At 37.4% G+C, this 26,643-nt stretch overlaps 2 protein-coding genes across 3 annotated transcripts in view; one reads left to right on the forward strand and one right to left on the reverse strand.

Moving 5' to 3' along the window:
- The window catches only part of stx8 (syntaxin 8), a 100,080-nt gene extending 74,025 nt beyond the window's left edge, over positions 1–26,055 (forward strand). Inside the window, exons 7-8 of the mRNA XM_056246211.1 lie at positions 18,169–18,270; positions 25,935–26,055. Of these exons, the coding sequence (XP_056102186.1) occupies positions 18,169–18,270; positions 25,935–25,999 (167 nt within the window). The 3' untranslated portion in view covers positions 26,000–26,055. The remainder of the gene's footprint in view (positions 1–18,168; positions 18,271–25,934) is intronic.
- Positions 963–7,679, reverse strand: LOC130081231 (uncharacterized). 2 transcript variants are annotated; one of them, XM_056246213.1, is made up of 6 exons: positions 7,554–7,676; positions 6,789–6,829; positions 3,071–3,175; positions 2,783–2,935; positions 1,794–1,886; positions 963–1,293 (listed from the first exon to the last, which is right to left on the reverse strand). In XM_056246213.1, exons 3-6 carry the CDS (start codon positions 3,170–3,172, stop codon positions 970–972), a joined length of 672 nt encoding a protein of 223 aa, XP_056102188.1. In that variant the 5' UTR covers positions 3,173–3,175; positions 6,789–6,829; positions 7,554–7,676; the 3' UTR covers positions 963–969. The 2 variants fall into 2 exon arrangements, with proteins under 2 accessions (XP_056102188.1, XP_056102189.1); XM_056246214.1 differs by lacking the exon at positions 1,794–1,886 and having other exon boundaries at positions 7,554–7,679.
- Positions 26,056–26,643: the final 588 nt, after the last annotated feature.

Below are 26,643 nucleotides of genomic sequence, written 5' to 3' on the forward strand. Positions count from 1 at the left end.
ACACATTTTTTCGCTGCAACTCACTGGCAGAGTTGCATGGCTGCAGGTCGAGTCAGACTTCATGTGGGGCATTTGAGAGAGGGGTAAATTTCTCCCAGAGAGCTGTGATAGATCCCAACACCTTAGAAATGTCCTGTGTCTCAGACACGTGAGCAGACAGATGCTGTTATTCTCACAGTAGTGCAGGGGATTCCTTTCAGTGATTTGAATCTACACTGTAAGCCCTTACAGGTTGATTGAACTTAAAAAATTTATGGAAACTCATTGCCCTAAAAAAGTTAATTTTGTATCGTTGAAAAAACAACATATTTTAAGTTTAATGTACTTAAGATTTCAAATGCATTAAATTGAAAACTTTTAGTTCATAGAACTAACAGTTTTTAATGCAGTGCAATTGAAACTTTAGGTACATTAAACTTAAAATATGTTGTTTTTTCAACGATACAAAATTAACTTTTTTAGGGCAATGAGTTTCCATAAATTTTTTAAGTTCAATCAACCTATAAGGGCTTACAGTTTCCATAAATGTTTTAAGTTCAATCAACCTGTAAAGGCTTACAGTTATGCAGACAACATGTGAAACCTACAATCTGGATGAATGTTGTGAGTAGACAGAACCCAAAACTTTAATTTAAATATAGCTATTTACTGTTAATGATTTAATAAAGATACACCTGCATTTCAAATAAGGACAAACGATAACAATAATTTTTTTTAACTTACAATTTATTTGAATTCTTATCAAAATAAGTTTTCAAAGACTGACAAAAACAAATTAATACCTTAAGTACGAATTACCAAATTTTTAATCTTTAAAACAATTTTTTAAAACTTTTCCAAATAACAAGCACAGTGTTATACTGTATTATTAAGGAACATGAACATTTGTCCAACCCTAAGGCATAGTTCAATGAAAGGGAACGTTTTTTGAAAACGAAAGAGAACCAGAAGAAAAATGCATTTACCTGTTTACATGGTAAGCTGATTTGTAACAGCCAGAATCTTGCCCTTCAACTCCTTCTTTCCTAAACCTAGCAAAACTTGCTGAATGAAAAGAAAGGTGTTGCCCATGCACTTTGGGTAGCCTAGGTGCAGTGCATAAGTTAAACCAAAAAGAAGACACATGGCCTGGGGTATGTTGTCTAAATTGTCCATTACAACATTCCCCTCCAAAATGATTCCCACCGAGGATGGGTGGAGATGGATGGACAGGGGTTGCAGAGCCACATCTTCATTTTCTAAGCTGAGGATTCCAACTGGCACATGTTGGTACGAGTCTCCATCATCAGAAGCCTGGGCAAGAGATTGGAGATTACTAAAATACATTTTAGCAGTGTACAGTTTTTGTCTAGATATTAATTTTACTGGACATTTTTGTTTAGTTGAATGCAAGCATTTTTTTTTATTTTTTATTATGTACACAGGTGTATGCAGGAGTTCAGTTATATTTAAACATTAAGTATGTTTTTCTTTTTGTATACAAGTCTTTGCATATGACATGAATTACTGATTAAACTAAAACTTTATGAGATTAACCTTAATTGTATTTTAGTGTTTCAAAGGTGTCATGACATTAATTTAAATTTCTCCTGAATTATTTAAAATTAAAACTTCCTCCTCATTGACACTCATTTCATTCAACATTTTTGTCAAATATAACTGTTAACAATATAATTGTTTTTGGTGTTTTTTTATTGTTCTTACTAACATAAATGCACAGTAAGGTTTACATATTTCCAGCAGAAAATATTATATTAAACCTATGACAGTAAAAAGGCATTAATAATACTTACAAAGCATGCTTTGAAGAACTCAGTTGGGTCATCACCAAGAAGTACTGGAAGCCCTCTCATGGCAACACATCGCATGTCAACGAGATCAGAGGTCTGAGGTGTGGTGGTTGCATAGAAAACATTGTATCATTTGTCAACATGAAAGGAAGGCAATTTCTATGAATCATACTTTTGACTGTTGCTTAACAGTCTTAAAGAGTTAGTTTACCCCAAAATTAAAATTCTGTCATTATTTACTCACCCTCATTTTGTTCCACACCTGTAAGACCTTTGTTCATCTTCAGAACACAAATTAAGATATTTTTGATTAAATTTGAGAGGTGGATCACTGCTACATAGGCTGCCTAAGGGAATGAAACTTGACGGCCCAGAAAGTCAATGAAGAAAATGTTTAAATATTCCATGTGACTACAGTGGCTCGACTATAAGTTTATCAAGCGACGAGAATACTTTTTGTGCGGAAATAAAACAAAAATAACGACTTTATTCGAATATTCCTTTTCTTCCTTGTAGGCCTGAAACGAGACTTCAAGAGATTTCCACGACGCACGCACGAGAACTTAACTGAAGTAGTTGAAGGAGATCGCAATTCTCGCGCATGCGTCGTGGAAATCTCTTGAAGTCTCGTTTCAGGCCTACAAGGAAGAAAAGGAATAGTCGAATAAAGTCGTTATTTTTGTTTTATTTCCGCACAAAAAGTATTCTCGTCGCTTGATAAACTTATAGTTGAGCCACTGTTGTCACATGGAATATTTAAACATTTTCTTCATTGACTTTCTGGGCCGTCAAGTTTCATTCCCTTAGGCAGCCTATGTAGCAGTGATCCACCTCTCAAATTTAATCAAAGATATCTTCATTTGTGTTCCGAAGACGAACAAAGGTCTTACGGGGTTGGTACAGCATGGGGGTGAGTAATTAATGACTTAATTTTCATTTTTGGGTGAACTAACCCTTTAAGCAAACAATGGCATCAACTTAAATGTACAAACCTTGGCTTGTTGCAGAAGATCGCTCAAAATCTGCCCGGCGAGACCTCTCTTTGACCTGAAGATCTGAATCAGTTGAGGACAGTGACGATCAAGAGACCCATAAAATTCTTGCTTGAGGTTCTTCCCAACCACCCGGTTGAATTCTTGATACACCTGAAATAGTAAAGGAAAAAAGCATTTGTTACGAGAACTGTCAAAAATGAACAAATTTCAAATTAATATCTAACCATCATGTTTATCAATACTCATTTCAGTACAAATGTTGCAAACATAGGCATTTCCCTTTACCTGACTTTCTCTAAAAAGTGCTGGCCAACGTTGGAGTATTTGGCTTACAGGAGGCTTGTTGATCACAACATCCTTTCTCCTCAAGGACAGAGTCATGTCCATCTTCTGATTAATAAAGACAGCATCAGGGTTTTTTTTCTTCATTTCATCCACCAATTGCTGTCTGAGCATTTCAAGACTGGAAGCATCCTGCCCATCTGGGAGGTCAGGTAAGTAGTTGACCTCCCCTTTCCTTGGCTTTTTAATGTTCTTGTTAGGTGGATCACTGCTCGTAGAGTATCTTCCTCTTTTCCCAGCATTAACCATGACGTCTGTGTGTCCAAGGCTCCTCATTTTGGATCGGTAATTTCCCATTTTGTCTTTCAAACTGTTTGTCCATCCACAGTATCCAGAAGGTGATCCTGGTTCTTGAAGGCAGGGGTGAGTATTGACCAGTGCCTTTGCAACAGCTCGTAGATCCTCAGTAGTTGGGTATGCTTTGAATGAATATATGGTCTCTGCAAGTTTCTGAAGAATGTCATGTTTTAATTCCTTTGTCACTTTTAGGTGCGTTCCATCTTTCAAGTAGATTAAATTTGATTGACGCAGCCTAAATTCAACATCGACAGAGAATTTTGGAGTCAAAAAGATATCAGGCCATGGCATTCTCTTTTCCTGGGGTAAATCCGAGGTCAATACTGTCTCTGCAGTACTTGGAGCATCACTCAACATATCACTTGATGTCTCCATTTCACCTGAAGAGACTGGCACCAATTCAATCACCGGTATGATTTTCACAGTTGGCTTCTGAGGGAGCTCTGACAAAACGGTCAGATTGCAAAGTTCGTTATCAAACTCGGGATCTTGAAACTGTAAAGTAAAATTGTAGTCCAGTCTCAGAGTGTTTTTTAAACAACTAATTAATTCTTCAACTGAGCCTGGCTTTGATGTCAGCTTTACTTTTCTGATATCAGCTTCCGTAAGAATAACTCGCAAAGTCACGATTTCTTTAGAAGCCATCTGGAAGGAAAGTACAAAAGAGAGTTCATTTAGCAAAGAATAAAACGCTTCAGTGTCACCATCAGTTTACCATGTACACTATAGGCTGAAAGTGGAAGAATATCATTCAGGTCTTCAAGCTGAAGTATGCAAAAAGATGGCACATCTGGGCAGCAAAGCTCAAAAGAACGAAGGTGCTCAAAATACCATGATGTCATCACTTTGCACACAAAAAGTACCTCTGTATTCACTGCAACAATGTGAGTAATTTGCTTAAAATCAGGTAGCCCCGAACATGATCCAGCTGAAAGTATCATGTCTGTCTTATAATCAGTCCCATTAATACAGACAGATGGTGCAACAAGAAGTGCTTGAGCATGAGGGAGTTTTTGACCAAGTGCTCTTTGAACGTTCTCTGGAAAGGAGGTAACTAACACTGGTGTAACCTTAGCCATTTCCACGTCCAGCTTGAAAAAAGAACTGCAGTCTAGCTGATGGCTAAGAGCCCTCTGATGTTTCAGTGCAAGTGTCATGGCAACATTCTTGAAGTTATGGGCATCACGTATAACCTTTTTGAAAAACTTATGTTTTCCTTCAAAACGCATTGTCCAGACTTCAGTAAGTGGACCATGAACCCTAATCTGTTCAGCGTAGTGTTCAATATAGTGGTGTTTTGGTCGCAGTGTAAAGTCAGGGAAGGTTGACTGCAGAAGGTCCCTATGCTCTGCTACTTTGTAGTCAAGGATGTATAAAGACTCTTCATTAAACTGAGGTGCCACAACTAATGCAACAATGTCCTTGAGGAGCATGAGTATTTCCCATGTGTTGTCACCCTCAGGAATGTTATGGCCAATAAGCAGAGGAAGAAGCCTAATTAGACACCAATTCTCATGGCCATTTCCCCCAATTGTGCCCTTGGTTGAGAAGGTCTTTGAAATCAGCTGAGGCTGATCAGTTTTGTCAGCAAATGTATAAGGAAATGATCTGATAGCTTCATTCAACACATCTAAGGTGATGTATTTCTTTGCTATCAGGTCTTTGAGGCAAAGAGACAACTCAACTGGGACTATTCCCTCAAAGACATCATGCAATATGTCAGGGGGATAACCACCAATGACATGAAAATGCTCCAAACTTGCTGTGAGTGGGCATTGGCTTTTCACGCCTGTGTTTCTAGCTGAATTTGGATCCTGCAATGTTTCTTGCACATGCCTGTTGTGTTTATCTCTCTCTCTGAGTTGAAATGCGCCAGATTTTACCTCTTGGTGCTGTGTGTCAATCCTGGATGCCATGCAAAATCTGCAAAACTTGTCCACAATGAAGCTTTCATAAAATCCTGCAAGAGAATGGGCACCGAGGTTATCTGCTGACACAAAGAGTACTGTCCCTTTAACACTTCTACCAAGATGCTCAATGTAGACCCCATGCTGTTCGAGAGTGGCTAAATCACAAAGAAGTGGGTACAGAACTCTTTCATAGCCACACTCTTTAACTGTTTCAGTGTTGCACAGGAGAGCAAGCTGAATTGAGTTTAGTGAGGATCTGTATTTTCCATGCAAGTTTGCAATAACCCAATAAAGTGCACACATCTTGTGTTTTCTTTTAGATGTTCCTAAAGGGTTAGCCACTTCGAAATCATCAATGTACAGACCCAGAGCGATTGTGAATTCATCACAACTAAGAAGTGCATTCTCTCTAAAGTTTGAGCCATCACTACATGTCCTATATTCATGCGTTTTATGTGCTTGTTTTGACATAGCCTTATCCAAAATGTCTTTCTTGTTTAACAGTTTTTGTAGCATCTGCAAGAGGGGAACGTATGCTACTGTTTTTCTTCCTTTCTCAACAACAAACTCTATAGGCATTACCAGAGGAAAGTTACGCATTACATATGATGCTCTCCTTTTACTAGTAGCAAGACATCCATTTTTTCCACATGATTTGGACAATATGTCACTGTCTGCCACAGTCTCAACCACCTCTTTCAAAACTGACTCATCTACATCTCCAAAGTGTTTCTGAAGAACAGTCTTCACATTCTTGTGCAAAAGTGGCAGGGACAACTGAACTATTTGGCAAAGCTGTTGAATTACTTCCTGAACTGAGTTCTCTGGCACGTGAAGGATGGTTTGCATTTTTAAAAAAAGAGCTCCTAAATTATGTTCCAATTGTTCTACTAAATCTTGAGATTGTGTTTCGCTTGCTTCTGCATTGAAATCATCTTGGCCAAATTCATCTGGAAGCATCTCCTCCACAGCAAATTCCTGGGTGTCATTTACACTGTCATCAGTTTCATTCTCATTACTCTCTATTCTTACTATTAACTCCGGTTTAAACATTCTCTCATTTTGATCTTGGTGATGCTTACTTTTGTGTGCACAGAACGTGGAATATACACTGCTTTCAAAGCTACAGCCTTGAAATGGACATTGAACTTTTTGGTTGTCTTTGAGATGTCTACGCCGAAGGTGGGCAAAATATTCAGTAATCTGACAGGGTTCAAAAAAATCACAAAGTTGACAGCGAAACTTAGCTTCAAATTTTGCCTCTGATTGCTGTTTTTCAGTTGCTGTATGAAAACGGGATAAGTGTATTTTAAGGCTATTGAAAGACTTAAAACTACATAAACATTCTTGATATAGGCATGGAAAAGGCTGGCTTCTTGCATAGCTCCCATGTTTAAGTCTGTAATGTTTTAACAAGTATCCTCTTTTGTCACAAGCAAATATGCAATACTTACATTTCCAGATCATCTTGCTTAGCCTCGCTTTGAACTTGAATCTGCAGAGTAACAAAAAACATTAGATTGCTTTGTAGGCCTACATTACAAGAATTTTTTTTTTTTTTGATCTGATATCTACAAAATTTATATCCAAAATAAAATACTAGCTATTCATTTTTTTATTTAGCATGTCATGATACACTAGACTCGTATTAACTGAAATGAACTAGCTAACACCACGCTGATGAGCACGAGGTTGAATTTTTTTTTGGCTAGACTACATAACTAACGTTACATGGGCTAGTTTTTCTTGCAGGCAGTCGAATTTCAATTTAAGCTAACGTTATTTGTTTAATACTCACTCACAAAGAAATGTAAAATAAACTAAAAGGTTAATGATAAACGTGCGCTGTATTTAAGCCATGTTGAACATTTCTAATATGGCAAACTGCCAAGATGCAAAAACACCATCGAAAAAAAGATATCGTTTTACACAACAGACGACATTTTCGTTCATTTGTTTAATGAGAATTATTGATCAAAAAAGGTTAAGCATTAGATTTTAAATGTGACGATCCCAAAAAGCATGTCGTATCAGAACTAACTTATAAAAGTGTCGGTTGACTGATCAACCGGGATTAATGATCGATTCAACACGATGGCGAACACATGTAAACACAGCTTAAACTTACATATAGTTTTACTGGCTAAATCTTATACATCTCATTTATCTATGTGTTATAACGTATTCGCAGTTTCAGACCAAAATGTACTACTACTCACCAGCAAACGTGCATGATGAAAGCCAGATGATCAGATGAAAATGCGCGCTCCATCCATGTCTGACGTCAGTTCAAAGAGCCAATCAACATCTTCCTTGTATAGCGTTGCATTGACAACAGACTAAAATAAGCTAAGTTAAGTACATTCAATCTAAACAATTCAATAGAATGAAAAGCATCATGCAAATCGTAAAACAAACTAAAAACGTGGAGTAATTGTGCAAACATTTTGGAGTTTATGTTTATTGTACCTAAGTAGTTTGAATTAAAACAATTTCAGGGATAACAGTGTATTCACCAAAAAGATTCATTCAGCGGCTGTTTCTGCAGGTTACTTTTAAATCTACAGGTTCATAACGCTTTTTGTGCGTTATGAATGAGGCATTGAATCATTCATTCAACCAATTCTTTAATACCGAGTCATGAGAATCAGTGTATGCACGATTCTAAAAGAATCGCAGATTACTAATGAACACTAGCTTGCAGCCTCTCCCATGATACAGTGCTGCTGTACTACAAAGATGGAGGAATTCACCACTGGGAAGATGGGCTTTTAATAAAACTTGGTTGTCTATGCAGCCAGTAAACATGAAAAACATTAAATGTGTGATAGATACATGATTTGAGGAATACAGAGAAAAAGGGCTGTGGCATTCCCTTTTGCAAAAAATAAAAATAAAAATTCAACACCCATTATGCACTCGATTTTGGCACTGCACTTCTGTCGATCGAACTGTCCATGGAATTTGTAGTTTGAACAAAAGCCGTGGAGCTGCAAGATGGCGCGTTTTCCATCATCCTGCAGACTTATGCTGACAAATAAACAGGAATGTCGGGGTGCAGGTAATACATAGAAAGCGTAAACATTGTTAATTTACATATAATTCTGAAATTGTTGCAATACAAAAACTTATAATTTAAGTGTATATTAGTTATATATAAATTATAGTTCCATATTAATATTAGTGACCAAAATGAAATGCCAAAATTAAAGCTTTAAAGTGTCGTGTTCTCAGGTAATAAATTATACCAGTTGTAGTAAAGTTCTTCGGCAACAAGCTGCCTCTCGAATTTTCACATTGTGTGCACAAAACCATTTCACTTTATGCATTTACATATTTAGTTTTTGTTTGTTTCAGTCAAGTATTTTTGGGTTTTCCAACATTTTGTTTTAAAATGAACTGCTAAAGCCTGTACTGGTTTATATTTAGTCTGCAGTAAGTATATATATATATATATATACTTTTTTGGAATTATTAAATGTAACAATTCACTTCACCTTCCTGTGATTTTTGAAACAACATCTGTAAGATGATAGCAGCCACAAGTTGGCCTTTATGATAGGAAACTCATTAACAGCTCAAATACTTTCTCACTGTAAGTGAGGCACAAGAGCAACCCATAGCGTGAGACATCTTCTGATAACAGATACTAATTTATAGGAAACAGATTTGAATGCAGAGGAATCTCTCCAATGAGTCACTGTTGGAAGACTCTGTTTTGGGAATAGAGCAGGAGTACTGGAATTGCTTGCTGTAAGCTGAGAGAGACAGACAGAGTGGGAGAGAGCTGGCAGCAAGGACAGGACAGGACACGGATTGTCAACATCCACCCTTCCTTTGCATACCGCCTCTCGGCAGTCGACTTTTTCAAACGATTGGGAGTTAGCGCCTGGAAAGGCGGCTCAGGTCCAAGAGCAAATCACTCCCCTCTATTATTCCCAGAATCGGAAGTGTCCTCTTCCACATTACAAACAGGTACGGAACTGGACTTGTTAACTGCTTTGGTTTGTCCTTGTGAAAAGCATCTGGCGGTGAATGAAAGCTAATCATGACCGGTTGTTTAGAGAAAGACGGTTCCTCTAATGGGTCTGGAGGTGGGACGGCCCAAAGTGTCGGAGATGACGGCAGGATGGTGAGAAAGAAAATGCATACATGAGGTCATATGTAAGAACATCTGTGTCTGATTGGTGTCTCTCTCTGAGCAGGGCTCTAGAGTGCGACCAATTTGGTCGCATATGCGACCAAAATTTGTAAGGGTGCGACTAAATTTTTTCCAAGGTCGCACCGGTGCACCTAACGTCCTCGCGTCCGCTGCCAAGTTTCCATGAGCGAAGCGCTTGTTCTCCTTTGTCGGAACTCACAGCACACTCATGGTTGGATCATATCGTGGTCTAAACCAATCAGAGACAGAGATAGGGCGGGTCTTTGCCTCTGATTGGCTGTGGTAGGCCTACACTGCTCCGTGCTGTGTGACTGAAATTGCGACCTGAGCACCAGAGAATCAGTTACGGCAATCAGCATCAGCAAAAGAAACGCAAGAAAACAGACGACGAACAATGAAAAGAAATAGACCCATAGAGTTTTTTCTTTTAGAAAAGTAGGCCTGTTTCCACCAACACTCTGCCCGGTACGAATGGGTACCGAAACCCGGTATTCAACTTCTGAAAGACCGCTGTATCGATCAGCTCGGACGTGAGTTCTGATGTCGGTAACTTACTGGAGAAATTAAGAAAATACAAATTTATCTTGCGAGCCTTTTCTGTGTATAATAATATTACACCATTTTTGCTATTCGCAGTCCATGAGAGAGAGAGAGAGATCTCACGCGGAGCCACAGCGCGCAAAACACGACAGCTCTGCTTAATGAGTGACGACGCAGAACTAAACATTCAAACGTAGCCTGGTTACACTTTAGGTCTGTGATATTAGTCTGATTTTGTTTTAGATTTCGGCTTCCAAAGATTATAAAAAAATATATTGAGGTAAAACCATTAAAAACTACAGACACATTCGGTCTGGCGCAGCTTACTTCCATTCGCAGCAGTGCGCTGTCACTTCTCCCTAAAACTCAAACTTAACGACAGAATCAGCTCGTGATTGTTGTAAAATGCAGTCCAGCTACTGTTGCTAAATTGCGGGACGCGTTTAATAATAAAAAGAGCTATTAAAAGCACAAAAGTCTGCACAAGAGATGCTGTTCCCAAGGCGACGCGCGCTCTAAAAACAGAACGTAACGAGACAAGCAAATTATACTTTGGGTTTCATGTGCGTGTCTAAACTATTAAATGTACACAAAAATATGTCAAAATGACCGGCTTGTATTCACAGCTCTTGAATTAATAACTTCAGCTTTAATAAGCATTATCTATCTATGATAAAATATGCAGTGTTATTTTACATTTGATTACTTTATTAGATTTCTTTTTAGACCATACTTGAACAGTAGCTAATGTTAGTAGACCTTCCTGAAATTAAAGCACTGTGTAGGCCTATATAATGTGCATCTTTGTTTAATTGTTTATCTTTGTTTATAAAACAAAAAGAACCGATAAGAATACTGTTAAAGTACCGGATCGCTAAGGAGTATCGGTAAGAGTAGTAGTCGTTAAAACCTTATGGATACCCATCCCTACTCCCCGGTCAATGCTCCGACAACAGCCCAGACATGGAGCTACTTCAGCCACCCGTCTCCCCAGTCCCTGTAAGATGCCAAGCCCTGGTCCTTCCTCGGTGAGCCTACCGAGCCTGAGCTAGAGACTCAAAATAGTTAGTTTGGCAGCTCAGTGAAGCACAATTTTTTTTTTGTATACAATATAATTGTGCTTCAAATTAAAAAAAAGTATTTACCTACACCTTATTCTTGTTTAAAATCATTTACATAATATATATGCATGTATATGGAGCATGATAAAAAGCTGAGCTTGAAATTGTGGCGTTAAAGGCGACGGGAGCCGAGGAAACATTTGGGTGCACCTAAATTTTGTGCTGGTGCACCTAAATAAAAAAGTTAGGCGCACCAGTGCAACCAAGGCAAAAAGTTAGTCTGGAGCCCTGCTGAGGGTTGACATTTTACAGCATCACGTGCAGTGTGGACATTAGAATATCCTCAAATATTTATTGGTGTTTGTGGGCCAAATTTCACACTTCTGTCCCTTATGAATGGCTAGTAGTCATGAATGTACATATATTTTAGTAAATATCATTTAAGGTCTAACATAGAACATACCCACCTATTTATCCATCCGTCTGTCTGTCTGTCAATGCATTGCATCTTAGACATGAACGTGTCAATAACGTGGCATTATTTCATAACAGGAAATAATATTATAGAGGAAGTCCGCAGATATTCTTGAATGAGTGTTAAATTCAGTAGGTCTCTGAAAATATCAGATAATTTGACCTTTTTACTTTAAATGAAAATAATGATTAAAAATGCGTACACTATCAATTCACAGTGTAAGAAAATTATGTTGTTACTTGTGTAACTCGATGGTTACACCACATGACATTATCATTACATTTTCTTTTCTTGAAAATAGAATGACTATTAAAATGACATAACGTTTTTTTCAAACCTTATGAAACGTACTTGAATACAAGGTTAATTTCTTTAACGTTTCTTTAACGTGCTGCCTGTATTTTAAGCTAGATTTTTTTAAAAGATTTTCTTTTGATTTGTCATTGACCCGCACACATTTACATATCTTGCATACTTTACATGAGTTTGTTTGTGTGAATACACATTGTCTGTGCTCCACAATATGGGTATAGAGGTTTATAATAGCATTTTAAATGAACTGTCCTTGCTTGTAACAGGCTCCGCTTTGTTATGTGGCTAATAGTTGCAGCCCGAGCCAGAGAAGGCAGCTGTCATATCTGTGCAAACACTGAGTTCGGAAATGGAGAATTATGTCGCTGGAATGGCAAGCTTGTGTGAGGGGAACCGGCAGGCAGGCCTGTTTTCCCATGAGTCCAATGCTGCCAGTAGAGAGTTACTGAGCTGTTATGGACGACTGATGCTAAATCTTACCTTATGTTTGCGGCACTTGCTTCTGTCTGTTATGTCTGTTTTTCTTTGACACTATTGAATACTTTCTCTCATTGTCTGTCTCATCCATTAATCTGCTGTATGTCCTTTTCACATGATTCTTTTCATTATTGACATGTTTTCCTTGCCTTTGTCCATATTTGTGGTCTCTGGACCCCCTGGTGGACACGCTAATTTTCCCTTACCACACGCACAGCCTCAAGTTAAGCCATATGTGGCACAGTTCTTTGGTTCTCAGGTTTTATACCTGGAGCAACATCAACATACAGCTCTGACAGTCTCAGCTCAAGTAAATCAGGTCCTTAAAGCCCTGTTTACACCTGGCTTTAAGATGCATTTTGGTCGATTGGATTACAAGTAGACAAGGGAGAGACATTCCCGTTTACACCTGATGTTTCTATCTGTCTCTTTTGTACACTTTCCACCTCTTCTGTCCTGATTTCTTCGAGGGGAGGATCTATGGGTGGGTAATGTATGTTTTATTTTTTTCAGATCTTTCGATCTAATGGACAAATTAAGCTTGCACAATTTACATATAACGCGCCCGATGACAAAGGAAAAACAAGCTTTTGTTTAAACTCTGATATCCGGAAGACCACGCAGAACGCTGTGAGTGTATGTTAGAAATTGGTAATAGTGAGAGAACATTGTGCTTTATACGTTTTTTTTCTTCAAACCAAATTTGGGTCTTCGGCCGACAAAGTTTATATCCCGTCTGGCTAGCGTGCTTCCCATAATGTTTACACATTAGGTCAGTAGGTGGAGAGCAGGCGTTCTTTTGTGGCTGTCCGAACTCATTCGACCACATAAGCATTTACACTACGAAAGCAATCCGGTCGACTACCTTGTTTTCATGCTCTTCTTCCATGACATTACATTGTACACAAGCCAAAGCTTTCAGTTTTCAAAAAAAGACAGTGCTATAAAAGTGGTAGTGCAAAACAGTCAGAATTTGTCAGTTTTTACTGAAAATTCTGACATCCACCATAGCTCTGATTCGTGCTTGAGAATTCATCCGAGTAGAACGTTCACACGAGAGTAGAAGTAGAGATGTCAGATTTTGTTCTGGTAAAGCATGGTGCTAGCAATGCCAAGGTCATGGTTTAATTCCCAGGAAATGCTTGGGCTCATAAAATGTATAGCTTGAACACTTTAAAGGGGATAGTTATAATAGTTCAAATTGTTTACTCACCCTCATGCCATCCTAGATGTATGACTCTCTTTCTTCAGATGAACACAAAGATTTTTTAGCCAATCAGAGCGATCTGTCTCAACAACGGCCCGACACTGATTCAACATGCTGAATCGGGCGAACTTCCGCCGAAGACATTTTTTCTATATAAAAATATGTTGGGTATTTTGAGCTAAAACTTCACATACAAACTCTGGGGTCATCAAAGACTTATTTTATATCTTGTGAAAAGGGCATTATATTATACCACCCTTTTAAAGCTGCTTTTCTATGTAGCGAATTATGTGCCAAAATTAAACAAACAAATCCAGCATTTTGCAAACAAACTCGATCTGCTTTGCAAAGGAAAAATCGACTCGCAAACAAACAGAAAGCAATTTGCAAAAACAAAGGTCAATTTGAGCGAAAATGCAGTGGAGTAACCAATATTGTGTTTTACAAATATAAATAAATGATCCTTGATAATATTTCACAAATAAATACAAACCATGATCCTACAAATTGCATGTAACCTTTGAACAAATACCAAATCTAGTGCATACAAATGCATATCTGTCTGTTATGATTGTGAGATCTCTCGGCTCGATTTTCTCACAAATGTGTCCAGGCAGATTTTCTCACAAATGCAGATGAGTAACTTCCTCTTCTAAAACAGTAAATGGCGCTAAAATAGGGGATTAATTTAGCGCTAGTCTCCCGGGAGAAGCACTGATTTGAAAAGCGCTTGCCTTTGCCTACAGCTGAGAAAAAAAGTTATTGTCTTACTTTATTCAGCTGTTGTCAAAAACAAGAAACTTTGAACTGCAGAGAAAAAAAATTAAAGTACTCTTTCGTTTTTGATCATACAGATAGGAGTAATACATCATTTGAAACTGTAAAGAACGTCACAAAAATGAACCAAAATTCAGTGTATAATTGCCATTGCTATTTCAATTACTTGTTGTTTGATTTGTTCATTGCAAATTTTGTCAATAAACCTGATTTGCCATGGGGGTTGAATAATTTCGATTACAACTGTACATGAGAAATATATATATAAAAAGCTTGAAATGTCTACTTTCAAATGAACCAATTCAAATTGAAAACCGATTTTCTCTGATTATGTAATCCATTTAAAACCAACGAGAAGTGCCGTCTTTCCAAGCAACTGCATCTTCAGCACACGCCATATAGTAGCCGGGTCGTCTTTTTTCTGTTTACAGACGTGACGTAACCACGCAAACGGACTCAACAGCTCAAATTATTAATCATTTTTAGAAGCTTGCCGTTGCAAATCAGGGTAAGGCTTAGGAAGAATTTTCAACACTAATGTACTCGCTCAATAACTTACTTTTTTTTTTTAACTACAAAAATATATATACTGCAGCTTTAACTTGTATTGAAATTGCAGCATTCTTTTAATGAAACTGAAGTAGGTGTTTGTAACAGGGTGATATTCTGAAGAAGAAAAGTGGAATAAAAAGAATCACTTTTTGACCTCAGACTGCATCTGTCCTTTTTGACCATAAAACTCTGCTGCCAAACTGGCTTTCGTCCTTCAGAAAGGTGTTCAGATCTCTTCCTAGAGCTGCCAAATTAATTCTCATGAACCTGTTCTTGGTCTATAGCGCAGCCAGGAAACCTGCACCTCCATCCAACCACATGCCTCTGGCCAGGCCTCTGCGGTCATGTGTTCTCCCCATCCTTGTGGAAATACTAGTTATGAATAACAAATGCATGGATCCAGGATGTTAATCTGTAAGGAATTGGTACTCTATTGGTCAAACATCTTTTTGCTATACAATTTTTTTACAAACTTAAAATTTGTTACAAAGCAAAAGACATAACTTCTACACATATGCTTGTGTTTCCACTGTCCTTATTCACATGTGTTTTAATGGAAATGAGTAGAAGTCTGCTTTGACCGCACATTCACCCGTGGTAAAATCACTGTAATGCATTTCAAAATATGCCTTGATCTGCGGTTCTTAGTGGTATTGTGTTTCCATTGGTGTTTTTTGGCTTCCTTTTGGTTCTTGATTTATATCTTTTTGTACCTATCAGCTGACACGACACATTATATACATAACCTTTGGTCCCTCCACTCTTTCCACCAATAACAGTTAATGCTGTGAGTGACGGCTGTTTTGGCTTCTGTATCAGAGTCTGAAATGTGTTGGAGATTCTTCTTCATCAAGCTTCATCAAAACAGCTTGTTGCACAGTGGAACGAGGCTTATTTGAGTTGGCAGGCTGATGGCAGCAAGCAGAAGAAAAAACGTACAACTTCCCGTTTCTGCTGAATTACATCCAGCTCGCTGCTTCTAGGTATTGAAATTCTATCAGTAAGCTGCTCATGGTTTCTGTTCGAGTGTGTGTTCTGCTCTACCTCAAAGTCCATATACAGGTCAACCTGTTCACTCTTGCTCCCTTTCCCTTGTTCTTTCTTTTTGTTTTAGCCATTTTCTCATTTATCTCCCGTTTCATTATTTCCTTTTATTCCTCACTCTCTGTTTTATTTCTTTCACTCATTCTCTCTACTCTGGAAAGAGCCTTTCAGCAAGGTTAGTGTTTTTAGAGCAGGGTGGAGGGAAGCCACACAGCTAGATCTACACCAAAGCAAAACGGACAATTAACTTTTTTGTTTAATCATAAATAATATTGTATTGGACATATTCCGTAATGATCCGTGGTATTTTGTGCTTAAGGTTTTTTTTTTGTCTTTCCATTTTGTCAGATGCAGCATTTTTTATTATTTTTTTACTCTGAATTTCACGTTCTGCTCATTTCAGCAGCTTAAAGAAAATTAGAAGATGCTGTTCAGATGGTGGTTCAACACAGTATTTCTCAAGCGTGTGATACAAAGTTAATGTACCAATGCGCATAATAGATTTAGATTTAAAAATGGGGTTGGGAAGTCTCAAAGGATTCTCAGCATTCTAAGTCAGAGCTCTAAACTCAGCACACTGCAACATGCACATTTGTGTCTTTTTAAGGGAACTTTTTAAGAGTTTTGAATTCGCATGGATGTTGCATGTAAGTGATAGTTATTAAAATAACATTATTAAATATCCTTAAAGCTAAATTCCATTTGATTATTTGTGGATAAAATCACCTCTAATCATATTTAGCTTTATGCAATGATAAAAGAAAAGTCTGGCAACAGCATTTCATCCACATATTAAATACAATGTCATCTTGTGACAACGCCCATGTTCAGTGATATAAATGGTGTTGTATGTTGTCCTGTTGAGATAGGTTGATGGCTACACCACACTGTCCTGGGAAATGTTCAATGGCACACTGCCTGATGATGTTCAGTCCCTACTGTCTTATACTTTCTAGGATAAATCTGACCTCATAAAAATGAATTTATGGTGGATTAGTTCCACGACTCTGAAACAGACAGGAAAACACAGCAAATCATAATACAGATGGTTAGTTATTTAAGTACAGTATAGCACAGCTCTAGTGATGGGTAGTATGAAATGTAGAACATTTTATTTTATGTATTAATTATAGGTATTTCTGATTGCATGTCCAGTTTTAATGTGAATAAAAGATCTAATTTGTTTAATGTCATATTTGTGACACATTGTCTCTTTCTACTGCCTTATAAATTAATTTTAAAAAACACAGTATGAAATTGTGACATTCATCTGTAGGAGTGAGAATATGTCCGTATCTCTCCAGATCTTCTACATTTTCTCCCAGATAGAGAAATTGGATTATAAATTTTAGTACTTCATCTTACTTTTTCCAGGAAATCTAAAACCGTTTCTGTTTGATTATTTAAGTAATTTAATTTAAGGGGTCCAAGCAACAAAGCTGCTGGAATCATTTGTGTTTGTTCTGATGTTGTTCTTCTTCTTCCTCTTTATGTATTTATTTATTTATTTTTAGTTTTGGTGTCAGTCCCTAAATCCCAAAGACCCCAAACTCAGTAGTCTAGTCCCACTTGTCTGCAAGTATATTTTGTGTTTGAATTGAGTTTTGAATTATACAATCTTTTTACAGAAACTAGCCCATTTTTCAATGGACCTGTATTCAAAGTAAAACCTTAATGAAACTTCTTACACTCCACTTTCAGAAGATGCAAGCATGTGATCAGGAAAGTTTGGAACACATCTTGTGAGTGCTATCTTGAACTTACAATATTCTAAGCATACATGCCACATTTCTCCAACTTTATGGAACTAGGGGGCGCTATAACTTAAGGAAATCCTCAAAACTGTGCAACTGTGATCAAAGAACTTAATCCACAACAATTGCATCCATATGATCGGTTTTGCAATTGTGGTCCAGTCTGCTTGGACACACGTCGTTGCCACTTGTGGCTATATTTTTGTGGTTATCATACAGATGTTGGCAAACATTGATCTACTAATTCAATCGTTAAGGCCTCAGATGGTGTGCGGTTTAGCCACAGCTACCAGCACACACACATTTCTGGCCACTATAAATCCCACATACATACCACAAAACGACGGCAGGAGATTACTTTCACATATCGCCTGCTGCTCTCTTTCTGTATATCGTTCTTTCTCTCTCTAGGATCATGCACTAAGACGACAATGATGATCTCTTGTAGTGACTTGGCTTGTTGTGTATTTCAGAGATCATCGATGACCTTACTCAGCTCGTGGACAAGACGGACAGCCGCATCAAAAACGAGACGCACAGAGTCAAGCTGTTGGAAACAAAGTCCGCTTCATGTGGTGAGTGTTCTGCCACTGTAGCCCTGGTTTTATGTACTCTGCATCAAGAGCCCGGCAACAATAAGCCTGTCTATCGTTCAGATTTACGGCCATCTCTCTCTCTGTCCCTTTTCTCCTCCCTACTGTGTCTAGAGCAGTCTTCAGAACTGAAGGGATTAAAGCCCACTGCCTGTAAATGGCAAAGTCAGATCTGCACATTATGGTCGGTCTCAGTGCTGTGAGCTCATACAGGGCCATCTGCATGTGATCTGTGAGTTTGTTATTGGAGCAGCAGTGAGATCAGGCTGAGACATTTAGAGAGGTCATTTGCACCGATTTCTGGAAAGTTCTGCAAGACATTATTTTACATCTGTATACTTCAGAGTACTTTCTTCTATGGTCTAATTTTGTCTGTTTGTATGTTAGAGATAATTCAACCAAAAATGTTAATTTCTGTCATTATGTACTCTCCCTCATGTTGTTTCAAACTTATGTCTGACTTTCTTCTATGGAACACAAAAGGTCCGTTTTTGAAGAACTTCATGAGTGCTCTTTTCAATATAATGTAAGTGAATGAGGACTAGGGCTGTCCAGCTCCAAAATAAAGCACTATACAAATGTAACTAAAGTAGTCTATACAACTTGAAGAAAAACCATTTAACATGATGGAAAAACGTTCAACTTTCATGATGAAAAAACATTCAACTTTCAATAGCTTTGAAGTCAGCTTGACATGCAAAGTCACCCTACTTATTTTCTAAATGCAGGTTATTGATTTTGCTCTGAACAATTCATCCTTGCATGTTTCATTTGCATCAAAATGTCATAACTCCATATTCCGGTGAAACAACAGACTTCTCTATGGTGACGTATATGTTGGACTTTTCCAATCACTTTGTCTGCAAAAACAACCAAAGGATAGAATCAAGACTCATTATTTTCTTTTGGATAATCCGTTTCCATTTCCATTTATTCATTTAGCAGGCACTTTTATCCAATGCGACTTACAAATGAGGAATACAAGCGATTCATCATAAAGAGGCAATAAACACAAGAAGTGCAGGCAATACGAAGTTTTAGACATCTTTTAGACTAGTACAAACTAGAACAGGGAGAGATTAAAGAATAGTGAAAGCATAGGGGTGCAGTTAAATGCTGGATGCAGTTTTCACAGGATGCAGTTAAATGCTGATGGAAGAGATGAGTTTTCAGTTGATTATTGAATATTGTCAGGGATTCGCGTTCCGGATCGGGTTGGGAAGCTTATTCCATCAGTGAAGAACAGTGAACAAAAACGTTCTGGAAAGTGATTTTGCGCCTCTCGGTGAAGGTACCATGAGGCTTTGCTCACTTACTTACCCCAGGCTTCGGGATGGGATGTAGACTCGTAAGAGTGGGTGGAGGTAGGAGGGTGCAGAGGCCATGGCTGTTCTATATGCAAGCATTTGAACTGTTCATGTCTTGAACTCGAGCTTGATGCGAGCTATAACTGGTAGCTAGTGCAGAAAGATAAACAGAGGTGTGACATGGGCTCTCTTGGGCTCATTGAGGACCAGTCGTGCTGCTGTGTTCTGAATCATTTGGACACAAGTCCAGCCAGAAGAGCATTACAATTTTTCAGCCTAGAAATGACAAGGGCCTGGACGCTTCGTTAGGAAGGGCCTGATCTTCCTGATGTTGTGCAGTCCACATGATCCTGCTGACCTTGTAATGTGGTCTTTGAATATCAACTGGTCATCAAAGATTACCCCAAGATTTATGACCGAAATTGATGGGATTATTGTAGGTGAACCTAGCTGGATGGTGAAATTGTGCTATACAGTCCGAGTGGCAGGGGAGAAAAGAAACTCTGTCTTTCCTAAGTTGGGTTGTACTGTAGGTGATGTTCTTTCATCGATGCCGAGATGTCCGCCAGGCACTCTGAGATCTGTGCAGCTACCGTTGGATCATCTGGTCACAATGAAAAGTAGTTTGTCATCAGCATAGAAATGGTAGGACAAACCATATGCCTGTATAATGGGTCCGAGCAGTGTAGTGTATATGGAGAAGAGGAGAGGGCCAAGAACTGATCCCTGAGGAACTCCCGTTACCAGTTGATGTGCTTTGGATGTACCCCCAGCCACATTGAAAGACCTACCTGTGAGGTAAGATTCCAACCAGCAAGTTGGAGTTCATGTGATGCCCAGTGCTGAGAGGGTGGAGACCTATTCGTTTCACTCGATGTATCACAATACAGAAGCTTTTTTGAGAAAGCTTTTTTTCATTTATTTGTTATTCATTAAAGATTTTGACATCTTTGACATCTGGACCTAGGTCTCTTTGGTGCATTCATGTGAGACGCAGCAATTTGTAATTTGTAAACAAATTGTTATTTTTAGTCAGATCTATTCAATGAACTGGTTGATCCAGATCAATCATGAATTGGACTGATCCTGTTCACTGACTCTGTGAATCTCAAACTATCACATGGCTTCGGAATATAGTATTTTGTATGATACTTTTATTTAAATTGTATTTATTTTTGAAGCTTTAAAAGCTCCAGTCTGCATTTGTTGTAGATTCATGGAAGAGAACTAATTTCAGTATTTAAATTATGTTTAGAACGACATTGGAGCAGAGTAAATGATGACAGAAATTTCATTTATGGGTGAACTATTCATTTAATTGCATTTTCTGTGATGTGATCAATGACTACAGCCTCTCAGATTTCTCAAGTTTTGTGCATGCCAACCATGTCTGAAACACTTAAATAATTTCACATGTGGTAAATGTTGAAGCATGTCTGTATATTCAAACAGCAGACACAAAGTATCTGTCTTCATTAAGCTCTTCATTAAAGGAATACTTCACCCAAAAATCCTTTCATTATTTACTCACCCTCACGTATGAATTTAGGCAGTGAAATTTAGGCCTCTTTTTTTTCATGGAGTGAAAGTGGGCAGTGGTCAGGGGCTGTCAAACCTGGTGCAATGCATCTGGACATTACATGAATGGTTGCAAAGTCAGAATGTTCTTTGGATTTTGAACTTAAATTTTAGTGTGCTCCATACACAAGACTATCATTTGACTTCTAAAGACTCTCTGAACATATTGAAGCTGTTTGCACTATTTTTTTGTTATTTTTATTTTCAATTTTGGATCTTGACATCCCATCTTAACAATATTGTAAATTCTACAATATTGTACAGTATGGAAAGACCAGCTAAAACATTCCGCTATAGATCTTTTTCTTCCTCAAAAGAAAGTCATACCTCTACTCCTGTTTTGTTCCATGGAAGAAATAAGGGTTTGAAACAACATAATGTTGAGTAAATGTTGGCATATTTTCTAACTTTAACTCTGGTGTCTTAGGGTGATGAAAGATGTTCAACCAATACGCTCTCACTACAAACCTTTTTGTGTGCCACTGTCTTTACACTCGACAAATGTCGAACATGACAAAATTGTCATTTTTGGCAGAGCTGTTGCTTTAAGAGAGCTGACTTGCCAGTAGAACTTTTATTTACAGGGGTTTTCGCTATCTCAAGTTACATCAAGACATTATTCATTAAATAAGCTCCTCGTAGAAGACATAGAATTGATCGTGAATTCGTTTTATTATAACCAAGATCATGTGCAGTGTGTGAATAATAAAACGGATCATTTTTCTTTAGTGAGAGCCGGTTTAACTACATCTCTTCTGCTTGCCCTATACAGATCCGTCTTGAATTTCTCTTGGAAATAAATGCATTGCTGCGCTTTGTCCTGCTTCTCTAATGTGACGCATAATTCCATTTGTTTGTCCAGAGGACTCTACAGACTAAAGTTTGTTTGCAGATCCCAGAGCTGGAGGCCAGACTCACTGAGTTTTGCATTGATTCTCTTTCTCGCTCCTTTATTTCTCTACCCCTCTTCTTCTTGTCCCGCGTCTGCTTTTAACACCTAACCATATTCATGTATTCTGTGAAGGGGGGTGAAGAGGAGGGGTTGATGAATGGAAAAATTCCTCACTGCCTTGTCGCCCGTACCCCACTTCTGTTCCCTGACTCACTTCACTCCTCACGTTTCCCAACTTTGTTTGACACTTGTCTTTGTCTCGTAGAAAGAAATAGCTGAAAAATAACATGCCACAACACTTTCAAGGTCTCTCCCGCTGTCTAATCTCTCACTCCTGTGGACACACACGGTTTATACAGTATTTATCTCCTGTGTCAATCTTATTTTCAGACTGTATATGGGTGTTCATTGTTGATAATTCATATTTTTTTGTTGAAGTGTCTACAATTATTTTCTGTATATATATTTCAGACACTCACAATATTAGAATAGTTTAGTCCAAATTTTATTTATTTATTTTACAATTAATCATCCAGCTATTTGAAAACTGTTTTGCTGTTTTGTCTGAAAGCCAGAGGAAGAACGACATGAGTTTTTGCACATAGCAATAAAGTCTCTTGTTCTCACCAAGACTGCATTTATTTGATAAAAAAAATACAGGGGAAAAAAATAGTAATATTGTGAAATAATAAAACAATTTAAAATATCTGTTTTTAACTTAATATATTTTAAAATATAATTTTTTCATGTGATGGCAAAGCTGAATTCTCAGCAGCTATTACTCTAGTCACATGATAATCAGAAATCATTGTAGGGTAATATTTTAGTTAAAACCGTGATACATTTGTTTTTCAGGATTCCTCGATGAATAGAACATTTTAAAAAAGTTCTTTGAAATAGAAATCTTTTGTAACATTATAAATGTCTTTGCTGTCCCTTTTGATCAATTAAATGCATCCTTGCTGAAATAAAGTATTAATTTCTTTAAAATATATATAATTCGAAACGAATAGTGTACAGATAGATATAGAGCATTTGACATCTTTACATCAAAAAGGTGAACTTTAGTACTAAAGCCAAATGCTAAATTAAAAGCCAGATCTGCCATCATATTGGAATGTATGAAGTCTGATGTTATTTCATTCATGTAATTCGTTTTTAATTTGTTTACATTCTACAACCAAATACTTTATAACCATCCTTTTTGAAAAGATAAAAAAAAAAAAAGAACTATTAGGAACAACATTGACAGGCAGATCAAAATCATCTGTTCAGAAAATGATACATTTCAGGCCCATCTTTTGTTTGGAATCTTCTAGCCCCTGACTATGACAAGTTGAAGTTTAGAGTTTTGCGGGTCTCTGTTTCTCCCTCGACTTTGATTTTAAATAAATAAAGGACACTTGGGAAGAATGCGTGTCCTTTGTTCTGCCCCTGGGTGGCCTCACAGGTCTTCTGCCCTCTGTGCACACTAATCTATTTATCTAGCAAATATTATTGTTGTCATTGGGGCAGCGTGATTGGGTTACAAAGCTTATTTGATTGCTTATAGGACTGTGACAGTTTCTCAGAGGTGAAAAAGAGGAGCAAACAGCCGAGCCTGGGTGTGAAACTCGCTTTAAAGCGTAGAAGTCTCACAGTGTGAATGAGAGTTTGTTTTACAGTTCTCTTTAGGCTGATTTAAATCTTAATGACATTTCTCCATTTGGCATTTTATAAAAAAAAAAAAAAAAGATAATGTTCATTGGGAGATGTTTTTCCATCATGTTAAATGGTTTTCTACAGGTTTACCAGTTCAGTGAAGATTGGTGGACCGTATGTTCTGTATACTTCTCTTGCCTGTTTTCTGTTAAATCTGTCATTTTCCAGTGGGATGGGGGTCTGTTCAATAAAATTGTGACATTGTTCCTAGTCACAGTAAAAAAAAAAAAAAAAAAATTGGACAATTGCCGGCTGTGTGGCGTTATTTCCTAACTCATGCCCTGCCCGCAGCAGGCTTAGATCGCTGGTATTTCATAATACCAGCGCAAGTTTGTTCAGCACGGCTTCCTTTTACCCTGTGCTTCAGTGCAGGCCAGCTGGCGCTATGATCTCCGTTGGGAACGCACAGCCACCGAGCCAAACTATGAGAGAAATGTAAACTAAAGTACTGCAAACACAGTACCAGCCAGTGTCCATGACGAACAGCGCATATGTCAAAAACCCTGTCTGATTAGCAGAGATAAGCGTGTTTTGAAATTACGTGACAGATGATGGCATGTCTGCTATGTTGTAGAGTTTGCACAAACAAAGGAAGGACTGAAGTTAGACTTGAGACAAACATAGTCAGAAAATGTGTGTGTTGAAAAGCGTGATCTTGGAAAATTTTCTAGGATGATTTTAGAGAGAGAGAGTTTTAAAGGGTATATTTTATTAGCTGTATTTGTTTTTATTGTCTATTTATAAGTTATTTACTCTATTGTAAATAGATATGTAATCTATTTACCAGGAAAACATCTGGAAATGTTTTATTTTTTATACTTTTTTTTATTTCAACCTCTTATTTCCAGTTAATTTGGAATTGATGTATACAGTATACATTTTTTTTTTTCATAAAAAAAGACTTGATGTCCCTAATATTTGTCATTTCTGTCACTACCGTCATGCCAAACGTTTTTAAAATCTTTAGACAAAAAATCGTTTTATTTCTATTTACTATAGTAATTGTAATTGACAGTTCGAAGATCAGAAATGAAATTAACTTTAAGATGTTTACATCACAATCTGAGGTGTATATTAAGAGTTATTAGCAAATCAGTGAGTATTTGAGCATAATAATTCAGAAATTATTTAGTTTATTTTTTGTAAATTCAAACTTAAATAACTGATAGACCTAATTTGAATCTGATTCTAATAGGATCCATTTGTGTTATCCAAGGATATTGGATAATGGATATCCAATATCCAACAAAAAGTGAAAAATCATTACCATCACAGACAATATCAAATACCACATCACAATGTACCAAAATCCACTTGAAGGTTGAGGAATTTAAGATTTTAAGACGCAATAAATATTTTAACATAGTTTTTTTTTTTTTGATTTTAAAATATCAGCCTTAGATTGAAGAATCACCCTTAAATATATTCATTTAAATGTAACCTTGAAAAGGTTAGCCTGTGTATAAAAAAGGCCAGGCAATGAAAAGCACTAAAGTATAATTTTATTAATATAATAATTGTAAAACTTCAGTTTGATTAATCCAGTAAGTAGTTCAAGCCTAACTTATGTAGAATGAATGTAGGATGTTCAGTCACAGTTGAGGATTGATCGGTTCATTTAATCCGAGTCAGAACTATCAGTTTTGTAATAGCGGATCTACAACACATGTTCTGGTTGATGTAAGTGACTCACAGGAGATGAGACATCCTCTCCAACACCTTCCTGGAATTCCTCTAGTGACACAGAGTAAATGAGAAATGTGACTATCAGAAGGATTAATGAAAGGCAGATGCATCGCTGAAAGTTTCACCACATTTTGTTTGTCATTCTCACCCTCAGTTAGTGCTGATCTTGAATTATACACAGGGCTACGAGCCCTGTTTATTTGAATGAGTAATACATGAAAAATGCAAATAATGAATGAAATAAAATGAATCGACCATTGAAATTACAGTTAGGAAGTGTTTCAAGTCCAAAAAATGTAAGGATAAACAACAGATCTCTGAAGTTTTTTGCGGTGCTGCTGGTAGGGATGCACATGTGCTAAAGATCAGTCATGTTTTTGCATGGCAAATGATGAATTTAAATGTGCACATCTCTGTTAGGGCATCTTCTGCTCAAAGAGTGTTGTTTCATTAAGATGTTTTGTTGTGTGTTTTTAAATCAGGGATGTGGGTGGTGATTGTTCTTCTCCTCATCGCCATCATTGTCGTGGCCGCTTGGCAAAAGTAATGAAGAGGATGTTTCTGAAGAGAAGACAGCACAGATACGGCGTGTTTTCGAGGGATAAGCGCAGCTTCCACATAAACGCGTCCCTCCAAAGCCCTTCTCTTATCCCCTTCTCCATTTATGAAAGTAATGGAACCCATGACTGGGTAAAAGCCAGGGAATGGACCACTATGAAGAACTGAAATTCTTTGCTCCTCAGATAATGATCAAAGTAGGATTCGGAATGGAAAGAAAAATAGAAAAGAGCTTTGAAAGGTTTTGAATATTATTATGAATATAACCATGAGATGCTCCGAGGGGGGAAAACCTATTTAAATTCTTTGTTTGGCAGTGAAGAAAATGATCCGTATCCTTCATGTAAACAAGGTCTGTGCGTCACAATGCAATACAGAATACTCCGCTGTTGGGTTAAAATATACAAGCTCTGAACTTCTTTTTCATTGTCCATTAAAATGCATTACAGTTCGGATTCTATTTTTTAAGTAGAAATAATTCTAATAAATATGTGATTTTTCGCAACACTTTTCTGTATTTTTTTTTTTTTTTCCCTGAAAATGTGACCTAATAAATATAGTTAACACAACCTGGTCTCAACTGTTTCATTGGTAAAATCTTAATTGTCGCAAATGTATGTATTTATTAGTGTT

Source organism: Rhinichthys klamathensis, unplaced genomic scaffold (assembly GCF_029890125.1).
Source record: "Rhinichthys klamathensis goyatoka isolate OS25496 unplaced genomic scaffold, OSU_Roscu_1.1 h1tg000036l_1, whole genome shotgun sequence".
Taxonomy (NCBI): Eukaryota; Metazoa; Chordata; class Actinopteri; order Cypriniformes; family Leuciscidae; genus Rhinichthys; species Rhinichthys klamathensis.